Here is a 24839-nt window from a genome sequence, read left to right on the forward strand (position 1 = left end):
CCCCAGTGGAGGGGGAGGCAGAGATAGGGGCGGCAATGGATGCAGAGAAGGCATTTGATAGGGTGGAGTGGGAGTACTTATGGGAGGTGTTAAGGAGGTTTGGGTTCGGGAACGGGTTTATTAGCTGGGTCAAACTTCTTTATGGGGTCCCAACGGCAAGTGTAGTCACGGGTCGGCAAAGATCGGAGTATTTCCGACTATATAGGGGAACAAGACAGGGATGCCCACTATCTCCACTGTTGTTCGCGTTGGCAATTGAACCTCTGGCCATGGCGTTGAGAGACTCCAGGAAATGGAGAGGGGTGATTAGAGGGGGAGAAGAACACCGAGTCTCGCTATACGCGGATGACCTACTGTTGTATGTGTCGGGCCCAGCGGGGGGGATGATAGAGGTCATGCAGATATTGAGGGAGTTCGGAGATTTCTCGGGATATAGGCTTAACATGGGGAAGAGTGAACTATTCGTGATACACCCAGGGGACCAGAGTAGAGAGATAGAAGGCCTGCCTCTAAGGAAAGTGGAAAGAAACTTCCGATACCTGGGGATTCAGATCGCTAGGAGCTGGGGAACCTTACACAGACTTAATCTGACACGATTGGTAGAACAAATGGAGGAGGACTTCAAGAGGTGGGACATGCAGCCTCTGTCGTTGGTGGGCAGAGTGCAGGCAATTAAGATGATGGTCCTCCCGAGGTTCTTATTTGTATTTCAATGTCTCCCTATACTAATCACTAAGACCTTTTTTTAAAAAATAGACAGGAGCATCACGAGCTTCGTGTGGACAGGGAAAGTCCCGAGGGTAAGGAGGGGGTTCCTACAAGGTAGCAGGGACAGAGGAGGATTGGCGCTACCAAATTTGGGCGACTACTATTGGGCCGCCAATGTGGCGATGATTCGTAAATGGATGATGGAGGGAGAGGGAGCGGCGTGGAAAAGACTGGAGAGAAAGTCTTTTAAAGGGACGAGCTTAGAGGCGCTGGTGACGGCGCCGCCACCTCTCTCACCAAAAAGTTTACCACAAACCCAGTGGTGGCGGCAACATTGAATATCTGGGGACAATGGAGGCGACAGAGAGGTGTGCGGGGAGCCCTGGTGGGGTCCCCAATCAGGAACAACCATAGGTTTGCCCCAGGAAGAATGGATGGAGGATTTCAGAGCTGGCACCAGTTGGGAATTAGGAGGGTGGGAGATTTATTTATAGATGGGACGTTTGCGAGCTTGGGAGCATTGGAGGAAAAGTATAAGTTGCCCCGGGGAAACTTCCTTAGATATATGCAGGTGAGGGCGTTCACAAGACAACAGGTGAGGGAATTTCCGCTGCTCCCGGCATAGGGGATTCAGGACAAAGTGCTTTTGGGGGTGTGGGTCGGAGAGGGCAAGGTGACAGAGATATACCGAGAGATGAGGGAGGAGGGGGAGGAGTTGGTGGGCGAATTAAAAGGAAAGTGGGAAGAAGAGCTAGGGGAGGAGATAGAGGAGGGTATGTGGGCTGATGCCCTAAGCAGGGTAAATTCCTCTTCCTCGTGCGCCAGGCTTAGCCTGATTCAATTCAAGGTGCTACATAGAGCACACATAACGGGAGAAAGACTGAGCAGGTTCTTCGGAGTGGAGGACAAGTGTGGGAGGTGAGGCGGAAGCCCGGCAAACCACGCACATATGTTTTGGTCGTGCCCGGCACTGGAGGGGTATTGGTAGGGAGTGACGGGAGTGATTTCCAAGGTGGTGAAGGCCCGGGTCAAACCAGGCTGGGGGCTAGCTTTATTTGGAGTTGCGGATGAGCCGGGGATGCAGGAGGCGAAAGAGGACGACGTTGTGGCCTTTGCGTCCCTAGTAGCCCGGCGTAGGATTCTACTCATGTGGAAGGAGGCGAAACCCCCCGGACTGGAGGCCTGGGTAAACGATATGGCGGGGTTCATAAAACTGGAGCAGATAAAGTTTGCGCTGAGAGGATCGGCTCAAGGGTTCACCAGGCGGTGGCAGCCATTTCTCGACTACCTAGGGGAACGTTAGAGGTAAGACAGATGACCAGCAGCAGCAGCCCAGGGGGGAGGGGGGGGGGGGGGCGGGGGGTGGAAGTTTTAGTTTATGTTAAACGATTAGATTACCATGTTGATTAGCCATTTGTTTATTGTTAAATTTTCTTTACTGTTATGTTTGATTTGTAGAGGGAAAAAATTGTGATCGAAAAAATTTTCAATAAAATATTTTTTTTTTTTAAAAAGAAGGCATATGGCATGCTTGCCTCCATCAGCCGGGTCTTTGAGTACAGGAGTTGGGAAATCATATTGCAACAGTATAAAACCTTGGTGTAAGATCTCTTGCTTATCTTCAAAATAAGAGTCAACAGTCCAGTTGATTGGAGGGGTCCAAAAATACGATTTTATTGTTAAATATTCACTTTAATACACTTGCATAAGAACTTAATCAAAACTTAGATCAAATAACTCAAACTGGTCAGAACATAGTAAAAAGCGTTAAAAGCAGAAGAAAAGTATAAAAAAATAGATGATTCATGAATTCAGGAAGGCAGGAATTCAAGAACGAAACTTCGCCCACGAGGTCTTATTTTAAGGGAATTCATATAAATTGTCTAACCCCTTTCTCTCAGTGGTTCTAATTTTCAGCTGAGGCTTTCTGATTTATTCAAACACTGTCTGTCACTTAGAACATGATTTGTTATCCAGGCATTGGTCATTATTTACAATTTACTAATGTTCATCAAATTAATGAAATGTCTACACGCACCCGCCACGTATGTCATTCCTACAAAGATTATGGGTGGGATTCTCCGACCCCCGCCGGGTCGGAGAATCGGCGGGAGGTGGCGTGAATCCCGCTCCGACGCCGGCTGCCGATTTCTCCTGCGCCGCGCCGGTCGGGGGCCGTTGGCAGCCCCCCCCGGCAATTCGATGGGCCGAGTGGCCGTCCGTTTTCAGCCAGTCCCGCCGGCGTGAAGTAGACATGGTCCATCCTGGCGGGACCTGGCTTGGAGGCGGCTAGCGGAGTCCTCGGGGGGGCGGGGGGGGGGGGGGGCACGGTGGCCAGGCCCACGATCGGGGCACTCTTTCCCTCCCCGCCGGTCTCTGTAAGGCTCCGCCATGGCCGGCGTGGAAAATAAACTGCCTGCTCATGCGCCAGAACACGCTAGCGGCTCTGCGCATGCGCCAACTTGCGCCAGCCCATGGCAGTCTTTCGGCACCAGTTGGCGCAGCACCAACCCCTCTGCCGCCAGCCTAGCCCCCAGAAGTGCGGAGGATTCCGCAACTTCCAGGTGGCCCGACGCCAGAGTGCTTCACGCCGCTCTTGGAGCCGGCGTCGGGCCACAGCGCCAAGTGCGGGAGAATCCCACCCGTGCTCCTTGCATTAACCTTGCTTTTGATACATTTTTATTACTAAATGTTTCTGTTGCTAGGCTGTGATACTTTTTAAACATTACAAGGGACTTTTATGTAACTTTTCCTTCATATGTTAAATTCCTTCATAGCAACTCCTATTTTTTTATTTGAAACTAGAGCCACATTGACCTTGTGGATTCAGTCTATGCGCTGAATTAAAAAATATACTGCATCAATTCTTAAGTGTCCCAAATAAATCAATAAATCTGTAATCTCTCACTTGGTTAGGCCGCATTTGGAGTATTACATGCAGTTCTGGTCACCACATTATCAGAAGGACCTGGAAGCTTTGGAGAAAGTGCAAAGAAGGTTCAGAAGGATTTTGCCCCGGTCTCAAAGGTGTTGGTTATGAGGAGAGGTCGGAAAGATGGAGGCTGATGGGAGACCTGATAAAGGTCTACAAAATTATAAGAGGCATAGACAGAGTGGATAGTCAGAGGCTTTTTCCAAGGGTGGAGGTGTCAATTACAAGTGGGCACAGGTTCAAGGTGAGAGGGGAAAAACTTAAGGGAGATGTGTGGGATAAGTTTTTCACACAGAGAGTGGTGGGTGCCTGGAACACACTGCCAGAGGATGTGATAGAAGCAGGCACATTAACAACATTTAAGAGCCATTTGGATGGGTACATGAATAGGGAGGAAATAGAGAGTTATGTACCGAGTTAGGGCAGAAGGTTTAGTTTTTTGTTAGGGCATCATGATCGGGACAGGCTTGGAGGGCCTAAGGGCCTGTTCCTGTCCTGTACTTTGCTTTCTTTGTTCTTTGTAAATCTAATGGATCTGTACTTGTATCTTTTTGAATGTAGCATGAAATTAGCCCTTCAGTCAGCTGGCATCTCCTCATTGACAGTGCTTCCCTCGTTCTTCAGCATTCTTCTCCATCTATCACTTACTTGAGAGGATACAACATTTGTATTAATAAAACTATGGCATGAAATGTGTGGAAGCTCTGCATCAAACAAAAGCAGGCAACTAGAAAACTGAGCAGTAGGAATTAAAGATGCATTATGAGGGCAATATGCGGTGAAGATGTAGGATGTTAGAGTTCACAATATTGAATTGACTACAATAGCTTCAGTTTGTGAGGATATTTAAGAATGGTTTCTCATGGTGAATATTAATAGTTGATTAATCTTTAGAATTTTTGATTGCGGTCCCAAATCCCAGAAATAATCTGTAATATTTTGCTTTTGTTTGTGGATTTTAGATTTTGTTTGATGCGTGTATCAGGGAATAGACATGGTGACTGTTTTGATATATTTATTGTTAACATAGTGTAGTCATGGTAAAATTGGACATTAAACTAATTTTGTGTACCTTGTCTTTCTCTTTTTTTCCTTTTATTTAATCACCGCCCCCCCCCCCCCCAACCCCCGGGACACTGACACCCCACAACCCCCGGGACATTGACAACACCCAAACCCCCGGGACACTGACACCCCACAACCCCCGGGACACTGACAACACCCAAACCCCCGGGACACTGACAACACCCAAACCCCACGGACAGAGACAACACCCAAATCCCCGGGACACTGACACCCCACAACCCCCGGGACACTGACAACACCCAAACCCCCGGGACACTGACACCCCACAACCCCTGGGACATTGACAACACCCAAACCCCCGGGACACTGACACCCCGCAACCCCCGGGACATTGACAACACCCAAACCCCCGGGACACTGACACCCCACAACCCCCAGGACACTGACAACACTCAAACCCCCGGGACACTGACAACACCCAAACCCACGGGACACTGACAACACCCAAACCCCCGGGTCATTGACAACACCCAAACCCCCGGGACACTGACACCCCACAACCCCTAGGACATTGACAACACCCAAACCCGCGGGACACTGACACCCCACAACCCCCGGGACATTGACAACACCCAAACCCCCGGGACACTGACACCCCACAACCCCCAGGACATTGACAAGACCCAAACCCCCGCAACCCCCGGGACACTGACACCCCACAACCCACAGGACATTGACACCCCACAACCCCCGGGAAACTGACAACACCCAAACCCCCGCAACCCACGGGACACTGACAGCCCACAACCCACAGGACATTGACGACACCCAAACCCCCGGGACACTGACACTCCACAACCCCCAGGACATTGACAAGACCCAAACCCCCGGGACACTGACACCCCACAACACCCGGGACATTGACAATACCCAAACCCCCGGGACACTGACACCCCGCAACCCCCGGGACATTGACAACACCCAAACCCCCAGGACACTGACACCCCACAACCCCCAGGACACTGACAACACTCAAACCCCCGGGACACTGACAACACCCAAACCCACGGGACACTGACAACACCCAAACCCCCGGGTCATTGACAACACCCAAACCCCCGGGACACTGACTCCCCACAACCCCCAGGACACTGACAACACCCAAACCCCCGGGACACTGACACCCCACAAACCCCGGGACATTGACAACACCCAAACCCCCGGGACACTGACACCCCACAACCCCCAGGACATTGACACCCCACAACCCCCGGGAAACTGACAACACCCAAACCCCCGCAACCCCCGGGACACTGACACCCCACAACCCACAGAACATTGACGACACCCAAACCCCCGGGACACTGACACTCCACAACCCCCAGGACATTGACAAGACCCAAACCCCCGGGACACTGACACCCCACAACCCACAGGACATTGACACCCCACAACCCCCGGGACACTGACAACACCCAAACCCCCCCGGACACGACACCCCACAACCCCCAGGACACTGACACCCCACAACCCCCGAGACACTGACAACACCCAAACCCCCGGGACACTGACACCCCACAGGACATTGACACCCAACAACCCCCGGGAAACTGACAACACCCAAACCCCCGGGACACTGACACCCCACAACCCCCAGGACATTGACAAGACCCAAACCCCCGCAACCCCCGGGACACTGACACCCCACAACCCACAGGACATTGACACCCCACAAACCCCGGGAAACTGACAACACCCAAACCCCCCCGGACATGACACCCCACAACCCCCAGGACACTGACACCCCACAACCCCCGAGACACTGACAACACCCAAACCCCCGGGACACTGACACCCCACAACCCCCGGGACATTGACAACACCCAAACCCCCGGGACATTGACAACACCCAAACCCCCGGGACATTGACACCCCACAACCGCCGGGAAACTGACAACACCCAAGCCCCCGGGACACTGACACCCCACAAACCCCAGGACATTGGCAACACCCAAACCCCCGGGACACTGACACCCCACAACCCCCAGGACATTGACACCCCACAACCCCCGGGAAACTGACAACACCCAAACCCCCGCAACCCCCGGGACACTGACACCCCACAACCCACAGGACATTGACGGCACCCAAACCCCCGGGACACTGACACTCCACAACCCCCAGGACATTGACAAGACCCAAACCCCCGGGACACTGACACCCCACAACCCACAGGACATTGACACCCCACAACCCCCGGGAAACTGACAACACCCAAACCCCCGCAACCCCCGGGACACTGACACCCCACAACCCACAGGACATTGACGACACCCAAACCCCCGGGGCACTGACACTCCACAACCCCCAGGACATTGACAAGACCCAAACCCCCGGGACACTGACACCCCACAACCCACAGGACATTGACACCCCACAACCCCCGGGACACTGACAACACCCAAACCCCCCCGGACAGGACACCCCACAACCCCCAGGACACTGACACCCCACAACCCCCGAGACACTGACAACACCCAAACCCCCGGGACACTGACACCCCACAGGACATTGACACCCAACAACCCCCGGGAAACTGACAACACCCAAACCCCCGGGACACTGACACCCCACAACCCACAGGACATTGACAACACCCAAACCCCCGGGACACTGACACCCCACAACCCCCAGGACATTGACAAGACCCAAACCCCCGCAACCCCCGGGACACTGACACCCCACAACCCACAGGACATTGACACCCCACAAACCCCGGGAAACTGACAACACCCAAACCCCCCCGGACATGACACCCCACAACCCCCAGGACACTGACACCCCACAACCCCCGAGACACTGACAACACCCAAACCCCCGGGACACTGACACCCCACAGGACATTGACACCCAACAACCCCCGGGAAACTGACAACACCCAAACCCCCGGGACACTGACACCCCACAACCCACAGGACATTGACAACACCCAAACCCCCGGGACACTGACACCCCACAACCCACAGGACATTGACACCCCACAAACCCCGGGAAACTGACAACACCCAAACCCCCCCGGACATGACACCCCACAACCCCCAGGACACTGACACCCCACAACCCCCGAGACACTGACAACACCCAAACCCCCGGGACACTGACACCCCACAACCCCCGGGACATTGACAACACCCAAACCCCCGGGACATTGACAACACCCAAACCCCCGGGACATTGACACCCCACAACCGCCGGGAAACTGACAACACCCAAGCCCCCGGGACACTGACACTCCACAAACCCCAGGACATTGGCAACACCCAAACCCCCGGGACACTGACACCCCACAACCCCCGGGACACTGACAACACCCAAACCCCCGGGACACTGACACCCCACAACCCACAGGACATTGACACCCCACAACCCCCGGGAAACTGACATCACCCCAACCCCCGGAACACTGACACCCCACAACCCACAGGGCATTGGTAACACCCAAACCCCCGGGACACTGACACCCCACAACCCCCAGGACATTGACAAGACCCAAACCCCCGGGACACTGACACCCCACAACCCACAGGACATTGACGACACCCAAACCCCCGGGACACTGACACCCCACAACCCACAGGACATTGACACCCCACAACCCCCGGGAAACTGACAACAACCAAACCCCCCCCCGGACACGACACCCCACAACCCCCAGGACACTGACACCCCACAACCCCCGAGACACTGACAACACCCAAACCCCCGGGACACTGACACCCCACAACCCCCGGGACATTGACAACACCCATACCCCCGGGACATTGACAACACCCAAAGCCCCGGGACATTGACACCCCACAACCGCCGGGAAACTGACAACACCCAAACCCCTGGGACACTGACACCCCACAACCCCCAGGACATTGGCAACACCATAACCCCTGGGGCATTGACACCCCGCAACCGCCGGGACACTGACACCCCACAACCCCCAGGACACTGACACCCCACAACCCCCGGGACATTGAAAACCCCCAAACCCCCGGGTTGACACCCCACAACCTCCGAGACACTGACACCCCACAACCCCCGAGACACTGACACCCCACAACCCCGAGGACATTGACACCCCACAATCCCCGGGACACTGACACCCCACAACCCCCGGGACACTGACACCCCACAACCCCCGGGACATTGAAAACCCCCAAACCCCCGGGTTGACACCCCACAACCTCCGAGACACTGACACCCCACAACCCCCGAGACACTGACACCCCACAACCCCCGAGACACTGACACCCCACAACCCCGAGGACATTGACACCCCACAATCCCCGGGACACTGACACCCCACAACCCCCGGGACACTGACACCCCACAACCCCCAGGACATTGACACCCCATAATCCCCAGGACATTGACACCCCACAACCCCCGGGACACTGACACCCCACAACCGCCGGGACATTGACAACACCCAGACCCCCGCAACCCCCGGGACACTGACACCCCACAACCCACAGGACATTGACACACCACAACCCCCGGGAAACTAACAACACCCAAACCCCCGGGACACGGACACCCCACAACCCCCGGGACATTGACCACACTCAAACCCCCGGGACACTGACACCCCACAACCCCCGGTACACTGACAACACCCAAACCCCCGGGACACTGACACACCACAACCCCCGGTACACTGACAACACCCAAACCCCCGGGACACTGACACACCACAACCCCCGGTACACTGACAACACCCAAACCCCCGGGACACTGACACACCACAACCCCGGGACATGGACAACACCCAAACCCCCGGGACACTGACACCCCACAACCCCCGGAACATTGACAACACCCAAACCCCACGGACAGAGACAACACCCAAAGCCCCGGGACACTGACACCCCACAACCCCTGGGACATTGACAACACCCAAACCCCCGGGACAGTGACACCCCACAACACCCGGGACATTGACAACACCCAAACCCCCGGGACACTGACACCCCTCAACCCCCGGGACATTGACAACACCCAAACCCCCGGTACACTGACACCCCACAACCCCCAGGACACTGACAACACCCAAACCTCCGGGACACTGACAACACCCAAACCCCCGGGACACTGACAACACCCAAACCCCCGGGACATTGACAACACCCAAACCCCCGGGACACTGACACCCCACAACCCCCAGGACACTGACAACACCCAAACTCCCGGGACACCGACACCCCACAACCCCCGGGACATTGACAACATCCAAACCCCCGGAACACTGACACTCCACAACCCCCAGGACATTGACAAGACCCAAACCCCCGCAACCCCCAGGACACTGACACCCCACAACCGCCGGGAAACTGACAACACCCAAACCCCCCCGGACACGACACCCCACAACCCCCAGGACACTGTCACCCCACAACCCCCGAGACACTGACAACACCCAAACCCCCGGGACACTGACACCCCACAACCCACAGGACATTGACGACACCCAAACCCCCGGGACACTGACACTCCACAACCCCCAGGACATTGACAAGACCCAAACCCCCGGGACACTGACACCCCACAACCCACAGGACATTGACACCCCACAACCCCCGGGACACTGACAACACCCAAACCCCCCCGGACACGACACCCCACAACCCCCAGGACACTGACACCCCACAACCCCCGAGACACTGACAACACCCAAACCCCCGGGACACTGACACCCCACAACCCCCAGGACATTGACAAGACCCAAACCCCCGCAACCCCCGGGACACTGACACCCCACAACCCACAGGACATTGACACCCCACAAACCCCGGGAAACTGACAACACCCAAACCCCCCCGGACATGACACCCCACAACCCCCAGGACACTGACACCCCACAACCCCCGAGACACTGACAACACCCAAACCCCCGGGACACTGACACCCCACAACCCCCGGGACATTGACAACACCCAAACCCCCGGGACATTGACAACACCCAAACCCCCGGGACATTGACACCCCACAACCGCCGGGAAACTGACAACACCCAAGCCCCTGGGACACTGACACCCCACAAACCCCAGGACATTGGCTACACCCAAACCCCCGGGACACTGACACCCCACAACCCCCAGGACATTGACACCCCACAACCCCCGGGAAACTGACAACACCCAAACCCCCGCAACCCCCGGGACACTGACACCCCACAACCCACAGGACATTGACGGCACCCAAACCCCCGGGACACTGACACTCCACAACCCCCAGGACATTGACAAGACCCAAACCCCCGGGACACTGACACCCCACAACCCACAGGACATTGACACCCCACAACCCCCGGGAAACTGACAACACCCAAACCCCCGCAACCCCCGGGACACTGACACCCCACAACCCACAGGACATTGACGACACCCAAACCCCCGGGGCACTGACACTCCACAACCCCCAGGACATTGACAAGACCCAAACCCCCGGGACACTGACACCCCACAACCCACAGGACATTGACACCCCACAACCCCCGGGACACTGACAACACCCAAACCCCCCCGGACAGGACACCCCACAACCCCCAGGACACTGACACCCCACAACCCCCGAGACACTGACAACACCCAAACCCCCGGGACACTGACACCCCACAGGACATTGACACCCAACAACCCCCGGGAAACTGACAACACCCAAACCCCCGGGACACTGACACCCCACAACCCACAGGACATTGACAACACCCAAACCCCCGGGACACTGACACCCCACAACCCCCAGGACATTGACAAGACCCAAACCCCCGCAACCCCCGGGACACTGACACCCCACAACCCACAGGACATTGACACCCCACAAACCCCGGGAAACTGACAACACCCAAACCCCCCCGGACATGACACCCCACAACCCCCAGGACACTGACACCCCACAACCCCCGAGACACTGACAACACCCAAACCCCCGGGACACTGACACCCCACAGGACATTGACACCCAACAACCCCCGGGAAACTGACAACACCCAAACCCCCGGGACACTGACACCCCACAACCCACAGGACATTGACAACACCCAAACCCCCGGGACACTGACACCCCACAACCCACAGGACATTGACACCCCACAAACCCCGGGAAACTGACAACACCCAAACCCCCCCGGACATGACACCCCACAACCCCCAGGACACTGACACCCCACAACCCCCGAGACACTGACAACACCCAAACCCCCGGGACACTGACACCCCACAACCCCCGGGACATTGACAACACCCAAACCCCCGGGACATTGACAACACCCAAACCCCCGGGACATTGACACCCCACAACCGCCGGGAAACTGACAACACCCAAGCCCCCGGGACACTGACACCCCACAAACCCCAGGACATTGGCAACACCCAAACCCCCGGGACACTGACACCCCACAACCCCCGGGACACTGACAACACCCCAACCCCCGGGACACTGACACCCCACAACCCACAGGGCATTGGTAACACCCAAACCCCCGGGACACTGACACCCCACAACCCCCAGGACATTGACAAGACCCAAACCCCCGGGACACTGACACCCCACAACCCACAGGACATTGACGACACCCAAACCCCCGGGACACTGACACCCCACAACCCACAGGACATTGACACCCCACAACCCCCGGGAAACTGACAAAAACCAAACCCCCCCCCGGACACGACACCCCACAACCCCCAGGACACTGACACCCCACAACCCCCGAGACACTGACAACACCCAAACCCCCGGGACACTGACACCCCACAACCCCCGGGACATTGACAACACCCATACCCCCGGGACATTGACAACACCCAAAGCCCCGGGACATTGACACCCCACAACCGCCGGGAAACTGACAACACCCAAACCCCTGGGACACTGACACCCCACAACCCCCAGGACATTGGCAACACCATAACCCCTGGGGCATTGACACCCCGCAACCGCCGGGACACTGACACCCCACAACCCCCAGGACACTGACACCCCACAACCCCCGGGACATTGAAAACCCCCAAACCCCCGGGTTGACACCCCACAACCTCCGAGACACTGACACCCCACAACCCCCGAGACACTGACACCCCACAACCCCCGAGACACTGACACCCCACAACCCCGAGGACATTGACACCCCACAATCCCCGGGACACTGACACCCCACAACCCCCGGGACACTGACACCCCACAACCCCCGGGACATTGAAAACCCCCAAACCCCCGGGTTGACACCCCACAACCTCCGAGACACTGACACCCCACAACCCCCGAGACACTGACACCCCACAACCCCCGAGACACTGACACCCCACAACCCCGAGGACATTGACACCCCACAATCCCCGGGACACTGACACCCCACAACCCCCGGGACACTGACACCCCACAACCCCCAGGACATTGACACCCCATAATCCCCAGGACATTGACACCCCACAACCCCCGGGACACTGACACCCCACAACCGCCGGGACATTGACAACACCCAGACCCCCGCAACCCCCGGGACACTGACACCCCACAACCCACAGGACATTGACACACCACAACCCCCGGGAAACTAACAACACCCAAACCCCCGGGACACGGACACCCCACAACCCCCGGGACATTGACCACACTCAAACCCCCGGGACACTGACACCCCACAACCCCCGGTACACTGACAACACCCAAACCCCCGGGACACTGACACACCACAACCCCCGGTACACTGACAACACCCAAACCCCCGGGACACTGACACACCACAACCCCCGGTACACTGACAACACCCAAACCCCCGGGACACTGACACACCACAACCCCGGGACATGGACAACACCCAAACCCCCGGGACACTGACACCCCACAACCCCCGGGACATTGACAACACCCAAACCCCACGGACAGAGACAACACCCAAAGCCCCGGGACACTGACACCCCACAACCCCTGGGACATTGACAACACCCAAACCCCCGGGACAGTGACACCCCACAACACCCGGGACATTGACAACACCCAAACCCCCGGGACACTGACACCCCTCAACCCCCGGGACATTGACAACACCCAAACCCCCGGTACACTGACACCCCACAACCCCCAGGACACTGACAACACCCAAACCTCCGGGACACTGACAACACCCAAACCCCCGGGACACTGACAACACCCAAACCCCCGGGACATTGACAACACCCAAACCCCCGGGACACTGACACCCCACAACCCCCAGGACACTGACAACACCCAAACTCCCGGGACACCGACACCCCACAACCCCCGGGACATTGACAACATCCAAACCCCCGGAACACTGACACTCCACAACCCCCAGGACATTGACAAGACCCAAACCCCCGCAACCCCCAGGACACTGACACCCCACAACCGCCGGGAAACTGACAACACCCAAACCCCCCCGGACACGACACCCCACAACCCCCAGGACACTGTCACCCCACAACCCCCGAGACACTGACAACACCCAAACCCCCGGGACACTGACACCCCACAACCCACAGGACATTGACACCCACAACCCCCGGGAAACTGACAACACCCAAACCCCCGCAACCCCCGGGACACTGACACCCCACAACCCCCAGGACATTGGTAACACCCAAACCCCCGGGGCATTGACACCCCACAACCGCCGGGACACTGACACCCCACAACCCCCGGGACGCTGACACACCACAACCCCCGGGACACTGACAACACCCAAACCCCCGGGACACTGACACCCCACAACCCACAGGACATTGACACCCCACAACCCACAGGACATTGACAACACCCAAACCCCCGGGACACTGACACCCCACAACCCTCAGGACATTGACAACACCCAAACCCCGCAACCCCCGGGACACTGACACCCCACAACCCACAGGACATTGACACCCCACAATCCCCGGGAAACTGACAACACCCAAACCCCCCCGGACACGACACCCCACAACCCCCAGGACACTGACACCCCACAACCCCCGAGACACTGACAACACCCAAACCCCCGGGACACTGACACCCCACAACCCCCGGGACATTGACAACACCCAAACCCCCGGGACACTGACACCCCACAACCCCCGGGACACTGACACCCCACAACCCCCGGGACACTGACAACACCCAAACCCCCGGGACACTGACACCCCACAACCCCCGGGACATGGACAACACCCAAACCCCCGGGACACTGACACCCCACAACCCCCGGGACACTGACAACACCAAAACCCCCGGGACACTGACACCCCACAACCCCCGGGACACTGACAACACCAAAACCCCCGGGACACTGACACCCCACAACCCCCGGGACACTTACAACACCCAAACCCCCGGGACACTGACACCCCACAACCCCCGGGACATTGACAACAGCCAAACCCCCGGGACGCTGACACCCCGCAACCCCCGGGACATTGACAACATCCAAACCCCCGGGACACTGACACCCCACAACCCCCGGGACACTTACAACACCCAAACCCCCGGGACACTGACACCCCACAACCCCCGGGACATTGACAACAGCCAAACCCCCGGACACTGACACCCCACAACCCCCGGGACATTGACAACATCCAAACCCCCGAGACATTGACACCCCACAACCCCCAGGACATTGACACCCCACAACCCCCGGGACACTGACAACACCCAAACCCCCGGGACACTGACACCCCAAAACCCCCGAGACACTGACAACACCCAAACCCCCGGCACACTGACACCCCACAACCCCCGGGACAATGACAACACCCAAACCCCCGCAACCCCCAGGACATTGACAACAACCAAACCCCCGCAACCCCAGGGACATTGACAACACCTAAACCCCCGGTACACTGACACCCCACAACTCCCGGGACATTGAGAACACCCAAACCCCCGGGACACTGACACCCCACAACCCCCGGGACACTGACAACACCCAAACCCCCGGGACGCTGACACCCCACAACCCCTGGGACATTGACAACAGCCAAACCCCCGGGACATTGACACCCCACAACCCCTGGGACACTGACACCCCACAACCCCCGGGACACTGACACCCCACAACCCCCGGGACATTGACAACAGCCAAACCCCCGGGACTCTGACACCCCACAACCCCCATGACACTGACAACACCCAAACCCCTGGGACACTGACAACACCCAAACCCCCGGGACACTGACACCCCACAACCCCCGGGACATTAACAACACCCAAACCCCCGGGACACTGACAACACCCAAACCCCCGGGACACTGACACACCACAACCGCCGGGAAACTGACAACACCCAAACCCCCGGGACACTGACACCCCACAATCCCCGAGACACTGACAACACCCAAACCCCCGGGACACTGACACACCCTCTCATCTCCCCCCACCCCAAAACCTCCGGAACACTGACACCTCCCCCTCCCCCCCACAACCACCGGGACACTGACAGCCCCCCACACCCCAATGGGACACTGACCCTCCCCAAATCCCCCGGGACACTGACCTCTCCTGGACCTTGCCTTTTCAACTGTCAATGATTATAAATTGGTTAAAAAGTATTCCTTGTATATTGAAAGATGAACATATCTGTAATTGAATATAACCTACTCTAATCACATTCATCTACTTAAATTGCAGTGAGTTTTTTTATGAACAGTTCTGAACTTGGATATTTCTACAGATGGTTTTGTTTTTGTTTTCCAGTACTTGTTCAGTCAAAATTTTGCAGATTTTTCATGTTGCTCGACTAAGTGAAACTAAAAATTTTCAAAGCCAACTTGGCAATAATCAGCAATTGTACCATGCCTCTTCTGGGAGCAACTTTGTTGGTATATTGTCTCGGTAAGTGAGAGTTTAATTAACTTGTACATTTTATATAATTGTACTGTTTTACTTGCACCAGCCGTTGTGAATCTAATAGATTTGTACTGTTGGTAAATAAAACATGAACGTACCATTTGTATGAAAAAGACTAACTGGTCCATCATAAGTAAAAAATAGAAAATGCTGAAAAACTCAGCAGGTCTGGCAGAATCTGTGGGGAGGAAAACAGAATTAATGTTTTGAGTCCAGTATGACGACTCATGAAACTCTGTGTTCTTGTGCAGTAATCTTTTATGTAGCATCTTATTAGATGCCTTTTGGAAATCCAAATACACAACTACTATTTTTTCCTTTATCCACCCTGCTCGTTACATCCGCAAAGAGCTCTGATACATTTTTCATAAGCAATGTCCCTCAAAATGGGACCGGGGTTCAATTCCGGCCTTGGGTGGCTGTGTGGAGATTGCGCTTTCTTCCCATGTCTGCGTGGGTTTCCTCCAGTTGCTCCAGTTTCCTCCCACAGTCCAAAGATGTGCAGGTTAGGTGGATTGGCCATTCTAAATTGCCCTTTAATGTCCAGGGATGTGCAGGTTGGGTGGGGTTGCGGCGATGGAGCAGGCCTAGCTGAGGTGCTCTTTCGGAGGGTCGGTGCGGACTTCATGTGGCCTTCTGCAATGTAGGAATTCTATGGTTTTAAAAATATGTTGACCCGGCCTGATTGTATTATGACTTTCTAATTGTCCTGCTATTGCTTTCTTAATGATGGATTCCAGTATTTTTGCAATTGCAAATGTTAGGCTTAGATTCCTGTAATCCCCTACTTTTTGTCTCCATCCTCTCTTGATTTAGAATTTGCATTTACAGTTGTCCAGTCCAGAATCTAGAGAATTTTGGACGGTTACAATCAATGGCCAGCACAGAGACAATGGGCCGAAGGGCCTCTTTCTGTGCTATAAAACTCTGTGTCAGAGCATCCACTGTCTCTGCAGCCACCTCTTATATGACCCTAGGATGCGAGTCATTAGGTCCAAGGGACCTGTGGACTCCTGTGTGGAGTTTGCACATTCTCTCCGTGTCTGTGTGGGTTTCCACCGGGTGCTCTGGTTTCTTCTCACGGTCCAAAGATATGCAGGGTAGGTGGATTGGCCATGCTAAATTGCCCCTTAGTGTCCAACGGTTATATTGGGTTATAGGGTTATGAGTATAGGGCGGGACAGTGTGCCTAGATAGGGTGCACATTTGGAGAGCTGGTGCAGACGTGATGAGCCGAATGGGATTCTATGATATATAACTTGTCAGTCTTTAGTTCCACTAGTTTGCCTGGTATTCCTTGCTAGTGATGATGATAATTTTAAGCTCCTCCCCCTCCCCATTTTTCCTCCTGATTTTCTACTGTTATTGAAAAGCGTTGAGTGTCTTCTATGAAGACAAGTACTAAATACTTGTTCAGAGTCTCTGCCATCTCGTTGTTTTCCATTATTAATTCCCCAGTCTCATTCTCTAAGGGACCCACATTTACGTTAGCAATGCTCTTCCTTTTTTTATACTTGCAGAATCTCTTACTGTCTGTTTTTGTACTTCTTGCTAGCTAGCTCTCAATCCATTTTCTTACTTTCTTTTAGTCATCTATTGGTTTCTAAAATTTTCCTAACCTCTGGCATACTTCAAACAACGGTGTATGTCCTTCCTTTCAATTTGATACAATCCTTAACTTGTTTAGTTATAGATTGTTAATAGCTGAGACCAAAACACTGCTCCTTACAATACCCCACTAGTTATAGCCTGCAAACTTGAAAATAACCAATTTATGTCTACTTCTGTTTTCTGTCTGTTCAACTATTCTCATCTGTGTTAATGTATCACCCCCACACACAATTACATTTCCTAATTTGATGTAACAACTTCTTGTTTGACACCTTATTGAATGCTTTTTGAAAATCACAATACACTGTTTCTTTCTTATCTGCCCAGTTAGTTGAATCCTCAAAAAACTTCCAACAAATTTGTTGCACACAATTTCTCTTTCGTAAATCTGTGTTGACTACCTAATTGTCTTTTGATTCTCTGTTACCATGATCCTCACAATAGATTCTAGCATCTTCTCTACTATTGATGTAAGGCCAGTTGATCTATAGTTTCCTGTTTTCTCTCTCCTTCCATTCTTAAATAGTGGAGTTATGTTTGCCACCTGCCAATCCAAGTTCTAGAATCTGGTGAATTCTGGAAGATAACAACCAATGCATCCAGAGGAATTGTTTTTTTTTAAAGTATATTTTATTCAAATTTTTCGGTCAAACAAAGACAGTACAAAATTTTCCCCTTTTGCAACTTTAAAACAATATAAATAATGATGATGACCATTTTTTTTAAAGAGTAAATAATATATTAACTAGACGGAACTGCCAGCAACAAAAATAAAAACTAGCCAATATCCAAAATAATAAAGTCACAAAAACCAATATAAATAACTCAAATACAAACAAATACAAACACCTGTACAAAACCCCTGAGGGCCCGGATGGGCCCTCCCCCCTGGGTTGCTGCTGCTACCTTTCCCATTTCCCTTATCGTTCTGCGAGATAGTCGAGGAACGGTTGCCACCGCCCGGTGAACCCTTGAGCCGAACTTCCGCGTATTTTATCCGCTCCAGTTTTATAAACCCCGCCATGTCATTTATCCAGGCCTCCACGGCTGGGGGTTTAGCTTCTTTCCACATAAGTAATATCCTTCGCCGGGCTACTAGGGACGCAAAGGCTAAAATAGCAGCCTCTCTCGCCTCCTGCACTCCCGGCTCGTCCGCAACCCCAAATATCGCCAACCCCCAGCCTGGCTCGACCCGGGCAACCACCACCCTTGAAAGCACATTCGCCACCCCCACCCAGAACCCATGCAGTACCGGGCATGACCAAAACATGTGGGTGTGGTTCGCTGGGCTTCCCGCGCATCTCCCGCACCTATCCTCCACTCCAAAAAATCTACTTAACCTTGCTCCAGTCATGTGCGCCCTATGTAGAACCTTGAATTGTATCAGGCTGAGCCTGGCGCATGAGGACGAAGAGTTTACCCTACTTAAGGCATCTGCCCACAGCCCCTCCTCAATCTCTTCCCCTAGCTCCTCTTCCCATTTTCCCTTCAGCTCCTCCACCACATCTCCCCCTCGTCTCTCATTTCTCTGTATATATCTGACACCCTACCATCCTCCACCCATGCCCCCGAAATCACTCTGTCCTGAATCTCTTGCGCCGGGAGCTGCGGAAATTCCCTCACCTGTTGCCTTGCAAAAACCCTCAGTTGCATATATCGAGATGCATTCCCCGGTGGCAACCCATATTTTTCTGTCAGTGCTCCCAGACTCGCAAACGTCCCGCCTAGGAACAAATCCTTCAATTTCACAATCCCAGCTCTCTGCCAAGCTTTAAATCCCCCATCTATCTTCCCTGGGACGAACCTGTGGTTGTTCCTTATCGGGGACCTCACCGAGGCACCCGTCACTCCCTTATGCCGTTTCCACTGCCCCCAAATTTTCAGCGTTGCCACCACCACTGGACTTGTGGTGTATTTCTTCGGGGAGAACGGTAAAGGCACCATCTCTAGTCTTTTCCACGCCGCTCCCTCCCCTTCCCCCATCCACTTGCATACCATTGATATGTTGGCGGCCCAATAATAGTCACTTAAACTTGGCAGTGCCAGTCCCCCCCTATCCCTACTACGCTGCAGGAACCCCCTCTTCACTCTTGGGGTCTTCCCAGCCCACACAAAACTCATAATGCTCTTATCCACTTTCTTGAAAAAGGCCTTTGTAATCATCACAGGGAGGCACTGGAACACAAAAACAAACCGCGGAAGGATCACCATTTTAACCGCCTGCACCCTACCCGCCAGTGACAGGGGCACCATGTCCCATCTCCTAAAGTCCTCTTCCATCTGCTCCACCAATCTTACTAAATTAAGCTTATGCAAGGTTCCCCAGTTCCTGGCCATCTGGATCCCTAGGTACCGAAAATCCCTTGTTACTCTCCTCAATGGCAAATCATCTATTCCCCTGCCCTGTTCCCCAGGGTGCATCACAAACAGCTCACTCTTCCCCATATTCAATTTATATCCTGAAAATTCCCCAAACTCCCTGAGTGTCTGCATTATCTCGGGCATCCCCTCCACTGGGTCCGCGACATACAACAACAAATCATCCGCGTATAGTGACACCCGGTGCTCTTCTCCTCCCCTAAGTACTCCCCTCCACTTCCTAGAGCCCCTCAGCGCTATGGCCAGTGGCTCAATTGCCAACGCAAACAGTAACGGGGACAGAGGACATCCCTGTCTTGTCCCTCTGTATCGACGGAAGTGGTCAGATCTCTGCCTATTTGTAATCACACTTGCCACCGGGGCCCTGTGTAGAAGCTGAACCCATCCAATAAACCCCTCTCCAAATCCAAATCTCCTCAACACTTCCCACAGGTAATCCCACTCCACTCTATCAAATGCTTTCTCTGCATCCATCGCCACCACTATCTCCGCCTCCCCCTCCGGCGGGGGCATCATCATCACACCCAACAGCCTCCGTATGTTAGTGTTCAATTGTCTCCCCTTAACAAACCCCGTTTTATCCTCGTGAACCATCCCCGGGACACAATCCTCCATCCTCGTCGCCATCACCTTGGCCAGAAGCTTGGCATCTACATTCAGGAGGGAGATAGGCCTGTAAGACCCGCACTGCAGCGGGTCTTTGTCCCTTTTCAAGAGCAGCGATATCGTCGCCTCCGACATCGTCGGGGGCAACGTCTCCCTTTCCTTGGCCTCATTAAAGGTTCTCGTCAGAAGCGGGGCCAGCAGGTCCACGTATTTCCTATAAAATTCCACCAGGAACCCATCCGGTCCCGGGGCCTTCCCTGTCTGCATGCTCCCAATCCCTTTTACCACCTCCTCTACCTCAATTTGTGCTCCCAGTCCTGTCCTCTCCTGCTCCTCAACCTTCGGGAGTTCCAACTTGTCTAGGAAGTGCATCATTCCCTCCTTCCCTTCCGGGGGCTGAGCCTTATACAGCCTCTAATAAAATGCCTTAAACACCCCGTTCACCCTCTCCGCTCCCCGTTCCATCTCACCCTCCTCGTCCCTAACCCCTCCAATCTCCCTCGCCGCCCCCCTCTTCCTCAGTTGTTGGGCCAGTAACCGGCTCGCCTTCTCTCCGTACTCATACTGCACTCCCTGTGCCTTCCTCCACTGTGCCTCCGCCTTGCCCGTGGTCAACAAATCAAATTCCGTGTGCAACCTTCGTCTTTCCCTGTATAGTCCTTCATCCGGGGCCACCGCATACTGCCTATCCACCCTCAAGATTTCTCTCAACAATCTCTCCCTCTCTTTGCTCTCTTGTTTCCCCTTATGGGCCCTTATGGAAATCAGTTCCCCTCTGACCACCGCCTTCAGTGCTTCCCAGACCACTCCCACCTGAACCTCTCCATCGTCATTAATCTCCAGATAACTTTCGATACATCTCCTTACCCTTACACACACACCCTCGTCCGCCGACAATCCCATATCTAATCTCCACAGTGGGTGCTGTTCCTTTTCCTCTCCTACTTCCAGATCTACCCAATGTGGGGCATGGTCCGAAATGACTATAGCCAAGTACTCCGTTCCGGCCACCTTCGGGATCAGCGCTCTTCCCAGGACAAAGAAGTCTATCTGAGAATACACCTTGTGGACATGGGAGAAGAAGGAGAACTCTTTACTCCTAGGCCTAGTAAATCTCCAGGGATCCACTCCTCCCATCTGCTCCATGTAGTCCTTAAGCACCTTGGCCGCTGCCGGCCTCCTCCCGGTCCTAGACCTGGACCGGTCCAGCCCTGGATCCAGCACCGTGTTGAAGTCTCCCCCCATTACCAACTTTCCCGCCTCCAGGTCCGGGATACGCCCCAGCATACGCTTCATGAAGTTGGCATCATCCCAGTTCGGGGCATATACGTTCACCAGAACCACCGCCTCACCTTGCAATCTGCCACTCACCATCACGTATCTACCCCCACTGTCCGCATCAAACAATACCCGTTTCCCCACTAATATTGCCACCCCTCTATTTTTCGCATCCAAGCCCGAGTGAAATACCTGTCCCACCCATCCTTTTCGTAATCTGACCTGATCCGCCAGTTTCAGATGCGTCTCCTGCAGCATGACCACATCTGCCTTTAATTTCTTTAGGTGCGCAAGTACCCTTGCCCTCTTAATCGGCCCATTCAGCCCTCTCACGTTCCACGTGATCAACCGGGTTGGGGGGCTCTTTACCCGCCCCCCCCTCGTCGACTAGCCATCCCCTTTTTTAGACCAGCTCCTCACCCGGTTCCCACGCACCTACTTGTCCCCCCAACGGTGTCCTCCCGTCCCGACCATCCCATCCCGTAGCAGCTCCCCCTTCCCCTTAACAGCAGCAACCCAGTTACCCCCCCCCCCCCCCGCTAGATTACTGTGATTGCTCCCCCCATGTTGCTTCCAGAAGTCAGCAAAATCTGGCTGACCTCGGCTTCCCCCGTTTATCCTCAGCCTCCCATTGTGTAAGGCGCCCTCCTTCCTGCGCCCCCTTTTCCCGCCACAATTACCATAGCGCGGGAGCAAAGCCCGCGCTTCCCACTCGGCCCCGCCCCTAATGGCGCAGCTCCCTCTCTCCTTCCCCCTCTCCTTCCCCACCGGCGCCCACGGTTCACCATACCCCCCCCCCCCATCGAGGGGAAAGAGAACATTTCCCCCCCCCCCCTTCCGATTCCCAGTCCCACGCAATCACACCACTACTTTATTACAAAAGTTCTTTCTCTCTCCAGTCTAGTCCAGCTTCTCCTCTTCAATGAATGTCCACGCCTCTTCTGCCGTCTCGAGGTAGTGGTGTTTCCCTTGACCTTGATGTGTAACCCACAGTCTCGCGGCCGCAGCATACCAAATTTAACTTTCTTTCTATGGAGCACCGCCTTGGCCCGATTGAAACTCGCCACCTCCGCACTCCAATCCTGGTACACGCAGATCACCGCGTTCTCCCACCTGCAGCTCCGTGTCTTTTTCGCCCATCTCAGGACCATCTCCCTGTCTTTATAGCGGTGAAACCTCACCACTATAGCTCGAGGTATTTCTCCCGCCTTTGGTCTTCTCGCAAGGACTCGATATGCTCCCTCCACTTCCAAGGGGCCCGTCGGGGCCTCCGGTCCCATTAAGGAATGAAGCATCGTGCTCACATATGCCCCGACGTCCGCTCCCTCTGCACCTTCGGGAAGACCCAAAACTCTTAGGTTCTTCCTCCTCGAGCTATTTTCCAGGGCTTCCAGCCTCTCCATACACCTCTTATGCAGTGCCTCGTGTGTCTCTGTCTTCACCACCAGGCCCTGTATTTTGTCCTCATTTTCGGCAGCCTTTGCTTTCACGCCACGAAGCTCCAATTCTTGGGTCTTCTGCGCCTCCTTTAGCCCCTCAATCGCCTGCAGCATCGGGGCCAGCACCTCCTTCTTTAGCTCCTCAACACATCTCCGAAGGAACTCTTGCTGTTCCGGGCCCCATACCAAACGGCCTCCGTCCGCCGCCATCTTGCTTCGTGCTTCCCTTCCTTGCCGCTGCTCCAGAGGATCCTCTGCAATCCGGCCACTACTCTCTCCTTTCTCCATGTACATCCGAGGGGATTCCCTTCTGTTTCACCGCACAATGAGTTTAGCCGTCAAAAATTGCCGTTGGGGCTCCCAATAAAAGCCCAAAAGTCCGTTCAAACGGGAGGCGCCGAAACGTGCAACCTAGCTGGTCATCGCCGCACCCGGAAGTCATCCAGAGGAATTGTTGACTGTATGTCACATTAATTTCTCCAGAAATATTTCTTTAATAATATCCCTATGTAGCCGTACTGGCCATGCCCCCCCTCTGAGCACATCCCTACATCCTCGACTTTGAGCATAAAACCTGCTGATGGATTTCTGTGCCTATTCGGAACCCTGGATATCCGTTATCCCTTCTCTGTTCCCAAATAACAGAGGTCAAGTCTGTGCTTTTTGGTAAAGTCCGCTTGTACTTTATTTGTCAGCTGTGCCACTGGTAACCTTATTTTCAATACAACATTTAGGAGGTTCCGAGTAGCCCTGCAGCAAGCTAGTCAGATTTTTAAAAAAAAAAAAATTTTATTGACGTTTTCACAAAATATCAACAACAAAATGAAAAAGGAACCCAATAGAATTAAATACAAAACAACACCCGTGCCCCCCTCCCCGCTATACATAAATAATAAATTAACACCCCGAATTAAAACATAGCAAACATAGCAAATATATACACCCCCTCAGATCCCCCAGTGTAG

General features: G+C 54.5%; 1 protein-coding gene across 2 annotated transcripts in view; it reads left to right on the forward strand.

The window, feature by feature from the left end:
• Positions 1–24839, forward strand: part of parp4 (poly (ADP-ribose) polymerase family, member 4) — a 341167-nt gene that overhangs the window by 64058 nt on the left and 252270 nt on the right. For both annotated transcript variants that reach the window (XM_072476809.1, XM_072476810.1), the window contains one exon: positions 16409–16546. In XM_072476809.1, the coding sequence (XP_072332910.1) occupies positions 16409–16546 (138 nt within the window). The remainder of the gene's footprint in view (positions 1–16408; positions 16547–24839) is intronic.

Source organism: Scyliorhinus torazame, chromosome 15 (genome assembly GCF_047496885.1).
Source record: "Scyliorhinus torazame isolate Kashiwa2021f chromosome 15, sScyTor2.1, whole genome shotgun sequence".
Taxonomy (NCBI): domain Eukaryota; kingdom Metazoa; phylum Chordata; class Chondrichthyes; order Carcharhiniformes; family Scyliorhinidae; genus Scyliorhinus; species Scyliorhinus torazame.